Source organism: Corella eumyota, chromosome 1 (genome assembly GCF_963082875.1).
Source record: "Corella eumyota chromosome 1, kaCorEumy4.1, whole genome shotgun sequence".
Taxonomy (NCBI): Eukaryota; Metazoa; Chordata; class Ascidiacea; order Phlebobranchia; family Corellidae; genus Corella; species Corella eumyota.
Genome location: NC_137490.1, coordinates 19,950,175 through 19,959,374, shown reverse-complemented (window position 1 = coordinate 19,959,374; position 9,200 = coordinate 19,950,175). Strand labels below are relative to the sequence as shown.

The window sequence follows — 9,200 nt, the reverse complement described above, 5'->3', positions numbered from 1 at the left end:
CTTTAAAACAAATCTTATTCTACCATTACTTCAAAGTTTACACTATTAAAACAAAAGAAACGGGTAAGCTAATAAATGCGTTTAGAGCAAAACTTGTTTGTTTTTAATTTAAATAAAGAAACAAAGAATTCTCTTTTTTATTTGATAAGGTTAAGGGAAAAACGAGCAAATCGAAAGTTTGATATAGTGTTGCGAATTTTTCACTGAACCTTTGTCAAACTAGTTAATTTTTATGTAAACTGTATAAATTTTTTTGTATATTGTGTTTTGGTTTATTTCTGAAACAAAAAAGCCGTTTTTACAATTATTAACTAATAGTTTATGTCGACAAAATATTTTATTGCAAAAATATTTATTTACAAAATTAGCACCACAAAAAATTCACAGTAAACAAATATATAAGCAAGTATAAAAATTTGAAAAAATATTTCTAAAAACTAAAACAAGATTTTTAATACACAGATTGCTGAAAAAAAGAAATAAGAGTAGGCAAGTCGTAATTGTCCAAAGTTTCAAGCAGAAGTGGAACCTTTTGCTTAACATTTACTCCTTTAAATTTATATTTATCAATAAATAAATCAGTGACCATTCCTAGAAAAATTAACATTTTGGTTAGAATTAAGTATTTATTCAACATATACATAATATATATTACAATTTTTTGGGAGCAAACCTAAAACCTTATGTAGTGAAGCCAGGTAAGTGTTTTGACCAATACACCACTCTGTCAGTTGACTTTTTATTTTTGCCAACAATGAAACTTACCATAAAGTCGTTCAAGTCTCGCAGGTTGTTGAAGAAATTCTGATTTGATCTCCTCAGCCTCCTCCAATATGATTTGATATTCTGGTGCAAGAAATTCTAAATTCCCCTCATGGACTTGTAACTCCTATAATAATTTGTCAAGTAAATGATTTATTAACAGCAATATAAAAATTATATAAAAACCTAGGCATTCAAGTAGATATCAGAAAAAAAAACACAACCAACTATAATATTTTTAAAACTGATTCTGTTTTTTTTATATAAAAACGTTAAGTAGTTTTAATAAGAATTGAGATTGAAAAAAAATCTTTAAAATTGATTTACACTAAAAAAAATAATGTTTTACCTGTAAAGCATCTAGTAGTTGAACTTTTTTAGCCAACAATAATTGGTGATCAAGTTTGGGATGAAGAAGCTGTAGAGTATAAGGAATAGATTCCTCATTTACTTGGTACTGGATATTTAGCGTGACTTTTTTAGAGGTTGCCTCTTTGGTAAGAATGTCCTTGAGAATTGAAATTGTTGAAATATTGTCGGAACTAAAAGTACCTTCTCCTTTTCTGTAAAAAAAACAATCAGTTTAATTGACCTAACAATTTAAAGAGACTACTATTTTTATAAAAAATATAAACATAATAACTTTTTACATATTGAAATCAAAATTATTATGTTTTTAATGTAAATATAGAATATATATTTGCAAAATCCTGATATGTGTTTTTAATTAAAAAGGACAACAGGTAACAAAAAAATTAGAAATAAATTAGGAGAAAACGGTTTTCAATTTAAAAAATAAAAATCAAATAAGTTTTCTTTGTTTTAAAAACTTTTACATATTAAATATCAACAAAAAACCTAAGTAACATTTGTTTTGTAAATCTATTAACAATTTGAAAATCCTACATTTTTTACATAAAGTTACGCCAATAATTTAATCAAGAATTGATAAATTTCATACTTATAAGTGCATTCAAGTTGTGTTTCCAGAAAAGTATTGACAAAATAATAAGTTATTTGTTCGCCAGCTGGAGTACGATCAGGCATATCAGGTAAACAAAAAACAACCCAGGAATGGATTTCAGCTAAACTGAAAGGTCCCGACAATTTCAACACATTCATTGGTCTAAAAACATTGTTAAAAATGTATTATAAAAAATGTAATTTGCAATACTTAAGTGTTCCATTATTATTTGTAGTAAGTATCATAAGATTGCCTAAAAAATTTTTGGTTTATTTAAAATTTTTAGTTAAACCTTTAAAATTTTATTTTTTTTTAATTCAAAATTTAAAAATATATTAATTAAATTAGTTTTTTTTGGCTTGATTTTTAATACTGTTTTAATATTTAAGCATATTTTTAAATCAAATTTATGTACTAATTAATATATTACACCCCCCAAAAAAATATTTTTTACCTTTTTTCGTCAATGCTGTGAGTACGTTGATGCAAAGAGAGAGGTTTAATCTGATATCTTCTTAACACACAGGTTTTGGGTTGAATCATGGGAACAATGTAAGCTTGTAAGTAACCAAACTGACCTTCGATTGAACGGATTTTCAACTAAATAAAAAAAATAAAATTTATTTTCACATGAAATAAAAAAAATATAAAATTTATTTTTAAATTTTTAAAAGATTATTTGTTAAAATTCAGGCTTATTTATTGAACTAAAAAAAAATATTTTAAATTTTTAAAAAAATGTTCGAAAAAAAGTTTTTAAAAAATTTTAAATAAAAATTAGCAATAAGTACATAACATGCCAATTGTTTTAATGTCTAATAGCATTACCTCCAGTCTTGTGGTATTACCCTGACACCTATATGTAGCTAACATAAAGTTGTTGTCATTATTTTGATTTTTAGAAGCTGGTTTTGTGTAAGAAACTACTGCTGGTGTTTTTTCCACATCGAGTAAATCTATCGGTACATCACTCTAAAAATATAATAGAAAAAAAACCTGTAGTTTTGGTGACTATAACACATTAAATTAGGGTAAAAATTGGTCTAAAAAATGTTTTTAAAAAATAATTTTTTTTTCAACATTATAAAAAAAATTGTTAAAATAAAAAAAAAAATTACAAAAAGCCTTATAAAATATTGTAAAATTTTATGGAAAATAAAAGGAAGCAACCTAATACATATTAATTTCAGTACATTTATTACATATTGAAATCAGTAATGAATATTAGTTTAATTTAAAGTGAACCCTTAAAATTTATTTTAAAAATCTACTAAAAATCCAAAAATAGTTGATGATAAAACAATTACCTGCAACACAACATGGTCTATCACAGTCTGTACTTCAATACTTAAATGATAACTTGAATCAATCGGAGACAAATGAAATTTGTCGTTAACATGAAAAGTAGTTGCCCTAGTGACTGAGGAGTCGCCCGTAGCAACAACTTTTGACGTTCTCTCCATATGTTTGGATTTTTCCATTTGGACTTTAATTTGTAAGGCATCAACCTCTGCCCTGTGTTAGTAAGGAACTCAATAAATTTAAAGTATAGATGTATAATTTTTTTTCTTTATTTTTCAGATTTATTTATTCTTGATATGGGAAGATCGTCTTCGCAACCTAATTATAAAGTAACATCTGTTACCCCGAACCAGTCTCGAGTTGCCTTTGTCAGTTTGGGATAGTAAATATAATAATTGCCCAAAAATAATTAAGCTGCTGCTTAAGTATTGTCTTAGCAGATGTTATACCGTTTATAGCATCTTACTCATGGAAGCTCCAGCATAACAACAGTTGGGATTGAACCCAAGAGCTCATATAGTAAGGCCAAATGTGCTGACCACTACACCACATTACCCTTTTTTTAACATTCAAATTTCTGTTAGCAAAACTGACCAGTGCTTTAAAAAAGATTTAACAATAAAAAAAAATTCTTTAAATTTAAAAAGAATATTCAGAAAATCAACTAAACAACTAAATCCCCCCATTTTGCAATTAAACTAAATTTTACTTAATTAAAAACACCCTAAAATACTATTTTACCTTAAAGCATCAATTTTCTTTTGAGCTTCTTTATTAGAAGCAGTGACTTGAGCAGTTGAACCATGTTTAATAGAAGCCTCACTGTGTAGAGTTTGTTTTTGTTGATGTTCAGTGGTAAGACCACATATCCAACCAGAATAAGTTGAAACCAGGATTTCAGGGAATCCTAAGGAACCCACAACACCGCCTTGGATGGAGGTTATACTGTCACTAAAACTCTACAAAAAGGTTAAATGTTAAAAGAAAATTGTTAAAAAAGTAAAAAATTTATCAAAATTTCTTATTTAAATTATAAAGTTTTCTTTAAAACACATTTTTCTATTAGTTTTTTGCTACAAAAAAGTGTTTTTATTCATTTTTTTACAATTTTTTGTCTTAACAACTTCTTTTTAATATCTTTTGTGAGAAGGCTTTTTAGTTTGTGATTATTTTAATATTTACAAAAATGATAACATAAAATACCATTTTAATTTAGAAAAATAATATAATTAAGGCTGCATGCAGTTAAATTAAAAAGAAGCAGCATGGTAAAAATATCTTTTAAGTGTGACTTCAAATAATAAAAAAATCCCAAACAGTTTAATTTGACAACCATCAAATATTTTTTTAATTTTCAAAGAAACCAAAAAAAAATGTTTAAAAATGTTTAGAAACTTACATATGAAAATCTAAGCACTGGTTCCCCCATTTCATCAAAACTAAATATTTCCACCACTCCGTCATCTCTTCCCACTAATAAGTCCCCAATTCCATCTCCTGTGATGTCATAATGGGAAAGACATGATATTCCACCTTGGTTTTTGTCGTTGGGGATTTCCCATTTATAAATTGGCTGACCACTAAAATAATAATAAAAGTTTCAAATTTTAATTAAAAAAAATGGCACTGTAGTTTTTAAAAATAAATATATAAATTTTACAAACAACTTAAAATAAATACAAAATTGTTTTACAAAAAACTGTATTTAAAAAATACAAAATGTTTTGAAAAAAATAAAAATAAAATATGAAACAAATCAAAAATAGACAAGCTTGTATTAAAAAAAATACAAAACAATTAATACTGACTTTATTATACTATCTGCAGTGTACAGCTAATATAGCAAAAAATTGTTTAAAGAAACTTACTCTGTTAGCATAACATGTCCAATTTTTCCATCTGTTGTCCCATAAACTAACTCAGTAAAACCTTCTTCATTACTTGATGGAATACTGATTACTGTTTGAGGTGATCCTGATACTTCAACTTCATATTTTAAATTAAAACCCTGAAAATAAAATTAAATAAGTAAAAAAATTTTAAATAAAAAAGTAAAAAATGGAAGTAAAAAATATTGTCTTTTTTGTGTCATTGTTATTTTTAAATTTTATTTGATCTTTTTTTTTGTATATATTTTTATCCTCAATGTGGGAAAGTCGAATGCGCGACTTGAACATAGAGTAACTACTATTACTCCGACCCAGTCTTGAGTTGCCTTTAGCAGTTTGGGATATTATAGATTATAATTGCCCGGTAATTAGGCTGCTGATTAAGTAAATATATATTTAGCCTATTAATTATAGCATAATTATTAAAAAAAACTCTAAATTTTCAAATCGTATTAAATTGTCTGCCATAACTAAAACACACAATTTACCAAAAATATCATAAAAAAACTTCTTTTCATAAAAAACATTTTTTAAATTTTATATTTACAAAAAAAATTACTACAAAATAACTTCTAACCTCTAGAACTCTTAATATTTGATCATTACATGCCAATACAGCAGTGAATTTTTCCCCTTCTTTTCTATTAACAGGTAGCACTAACATGTCGTTAATTTTATCGTTAGCCAAATAATAACCTTGATCAACACAGTCAGAGAAATGATTGTAAATGTAAAGGCCACCAACTATAAGGTCACTGCCGCTTATACATCTAAAAATATTTAAAATTATTTTTTTATTTATATCATCTGGTAAAAACAAAGAAACTAGCAGCCCAATCTAAAACATTTTCCACAAAATATTGTGTATTTTAATATATAGGCACTGGCGTCGATCCTGGGAATGCAGGGGGTGCATGCACCCACATTTATAATTTTAATAAGTGACAAATATATGTGGCACCCCTAGAAAAATTTGCAAAATGTTGAATTTTAGGCGTAAAATTGATAGTGATATTCGGGATCTAAAAATCTCACGATAATAAATGCTTGAAATGTCGCCAAAAAAACAGCATATTCTGCGTGCCGCGTTGTAGATCGTCTAAAACTGCAATTATTGCAAAACAAATAACAGTTGTCTGGTGCTTTATACTACGTAAATAATTGTACTTTTCTATTGGTTAAATACTAACGTGGTCTGCTATCTTTGCAAACATTAAATTTAAGACTGTTTAGAGTTAAGTTCAATCTAATATGAGCACTTTAAAACAGTATTTTTCAGCGAAGATTAATTAGATTTTTTTTTGGAAATACACCCATGTATATTGGCTATACAAAAATTACATTAAACATAGTCTTAATATCCAATAATTGTTTATATATACTTAAAAAAATATATAGTACGTTATTTATTTCATTTCTAAAAACTCGGAATTCAAAAATTACACACGTGAAAAAAAAACATTCTAAGTAAAATTTTGTTATTTGGTTTGTACAAAATTAAATCCTACTTACACATTTGCAATATTTTCGGTTAGATTCGAATTAAAATCCAAAAACTTTTTTCCCTTTCTAGAATATGCTCGAATTTCTGCCCCAGATGAAACAAAAATTTTATCCTGAACAGTTTCTAAAGCTCCACCTAATTCAACTCTTGATATTGGTGGACCGGGTAACAATTTAAAAATACTCTAAAAATAAAATTTAAAAAAAATGGTTAAAAATATAATCGTTTAAAAATAATATATAAAATGCGCTAAAGATGTGCTATGAAATAAACAATAGCTATCTCAGAAATATTAAAAAATATTGTTACCTTAAAATGCTTTAAATTTGCATAACAATTTTAAAGAAAATAACAAAAGACCTAAATTTTGGCCTAAATAAAAATATCAAATATTTAAAAAAAACACAAAATATTTAATAAGATTTTTTTGAACAAGTGTAAATTTTTTTACATTTTTCTCTTTGTTTTTCATCCCAAAACATTGCAACACTCCGTCCTTATCCCCAATTACAACTTTCTGTGTAACTCTTCTTTTTTCATTGTTTGGTAAAATTTTCATGCATTTTAGGTCAGTAATTCCAACCTAAACAGTTTTTTTTAAATCATTTTCCTTTTATTATTTAACATTTACAGATTTAAAAATAAAAGTATTTTGTTAGAGTCATATCAGGACAGTTTATAGCTCATTTTTAACCTAATTCATTATTCAGTGTAGTAAACCAAAATTAAATTTATAAAACTATATTTTACTAACATTAAATTTCTATGTGTCTTACAGCGATTAGTCTATTGTTCGTTACAACAATCAACACAACACAAAATTAAAAACGGTAAAAAGTTAAGCTTTCCTTTATAAGTTTTTTAGTTATAGTTAGTTTTTTAATATACCAGTGTTATTACCTGCATATAGTCAACTCTATCCAAATCCAAATCCATATTTTATAATATATACAAAAAAACGATGTTTTTGAATTCTTAAACCAAAAACTTTTTAACTGAGTTTATGTAGCAACAATAATAAACAATTTTAACTATTTGGACAGAAGTTGTTACATAGAATTGTTAGTCGCCACAACCTTATTTTTTATTTGTTTTTATCCCCATTATGCCAGCAAGTTTAATTGCCCAATCTGAATTTAGACAATTATATTTACACTATAATTAAACTATAAACACGCAGAGTTTTTATTTTTTTTTTAAATAAAATTGCTTTTTATTACCAAATCGAAAAAACAAAAAAAATCTAACAAATAAAGTAAAAATCTAACATGCAGAAGTTTGAATATTTATTTATACAATATAAAAATAATTTAAAAAAATTTAAAACAATTTACAATATTATATGTTTATTCTGGTCAAATAACTATTTATCGTTAACTAAATGGATTGAAGTTTATAAATAATTAAGGTTCGAAATCTTAGAAACATATTGTTATTGTCAATATTATTATGGTTCGAAATCTTAGATTTCGAAACATATTGTTATTGTCAGTGTATTTATTATTATTATTATTATTATTATTATTGTTTTTATTCTTTCTAGTCAGAATTTTGAAAGACGATAACTTTTGTTCTTTAAAACTAAAAGTTCTAAATTTTTAGTATGTTTGTTATTATCCCAACGAATCGCAAACCTCCTATTTACGACATTTAATTATCACTAATTACTAATTAATAGGTGTTTGTTTATTAAAATTTAAAGGTTGTTATTAATTTTTTAAATCTTGATCAATTGCATATTATGATATTACTAACTCAAAAATAAATTAAAATTTTAATTTTTATCACTAATTGGTTAATAATAGGTGTTTATTTATTAAAATTTAAAGTTTGTTATTTATTTTTTAAATCTTGGTCAATTGTATATCATGATATCAGTAACTCAAAAATAAATTAAAATTTTAATTTTTATCACTAATTACTAATTAAAAGGTGTTTCTTTATTAAAATTTAAAGGTTGTTATTAATTTTTCAAATCTTGGTCAATTGTATATCATAATATTAGTATCTCAAAACTGAATTAAAATTTTAATTTTTAATCACTAAATACTAATTAATAAGTGTTTGTTTATTTAAATTTAAAGGTTGTTGTTAATTTTTTAAATTTTTGTCAATTGTATATTATGATATTAGTAACTCAAAAATAAATTAAAATTTTAATTTTTGACACTAATTACTAATAATAGGTGTTTGTTTATTTAAATTTAATGATTGTTTTTAGATTTTTAAATTTTGGTCAGTTATATGTTATAATATTTATAACTTGAAAATGAAAAAAAAATTAATTCTTTTTGTTTATTATATTTAAATGCTTGTTTGTTGATTAAAAGTTAAAGTCCGATATTAAGCATTAAAAATTTGATATAATGTATTTTAAAATATAAGTAGTTGAAAAACATATTTGAAAAATAAGTTTCAATTGTTTATCATATTTAAATGCTTGTTTATTTAATTTAAATCAAAAATCAATTTTAGGAATTTAAAATTTGGTATAATCTATATCCTGATATAAACAACTTAAAACTGCGTTAAATATTAGTTTTGTGTGTATAGTATATATAAATGCTTGTTTGTTTATTCAAATATATGTAATATTCTTAGTTAATGTTTATGCATATCTTTTTTTATTTATAGAAATTTATGTTAAAAATAATCAAATAATTTCGAACCATATTTTATTTATCAAATAAATCTAGTTATATTTATTATTATTATTGTTTTTATTCTTATTTGACGAATTTTGAAAGACGATAACTTTTGTTCTTTAAAACTAAAAGTT

The 9,200-nt window shown here is 24.5% G+C and overlaps 1 protein-coding gene across 1 annotated transcript; it reads right to left on the bottom strand.

Moving 5' to 3' along the window:
- Positions 1-341: 341 nt before the first annotated feature.
- On the bottom strand, positions 342-7,442 carry LOC145747755 (BBSome complex member BBS7-like). The gene is made up of 14 exons (XM_082564909.1): positions 7,322-7,442; positions 6,873-7,004; positions 6,430-6,605; positions 5,495-5,687; positions 4,897-5,036; positions 4,428-4,608; positions 3,770-3,987; positions 3,034-3,241; positions 2,555-2,698; positions 2,181-2,326; positions 1,724-1,888; positions 1,112-1,325; positions 766-889; positions 342-591 (listed from the first exon to the last, which is right to left on the bottom strand). Exons 1-14 carry the CDS (start codon positions 7,355-7,357, stop codon positions 452-454), a joined length of 2,217 nt encoding a protein of 738 aa, XP_082421035.1. The 5' UTR covers positions 7,358-7,442; the 3' UTR covers positions 342-451.
- Positions 7,443-9,200: the final 1,758 nt, after the last annotated feature.

What these genes read in the sequence shown, in the direction of transcription:
- LOC145747755 (XM_082564909.1), bottom strand. Translation starts at nt 7,357, where the DNA reads ATGGATTTGGATTTGGATAGAGTTGACTATATGCAG. An exon ending in ATAGAGTTGACTATATGCAG is followed by an intron (nt 7,005 to 7,321) that starts GTAATAACACTG and finishes AAAACTGTTTAG; the next exon opens with GTTGGAATTACTGACCTAAA. An exon ending in GTAATACCACAAGACTGGAG is followed by an intron (nt 2,327 to 2,554) that starts GTAATGCTATTA and finishes TTTTTTATTTAG; the next exon opens with TTGAAAATCCGTTCAATCGA.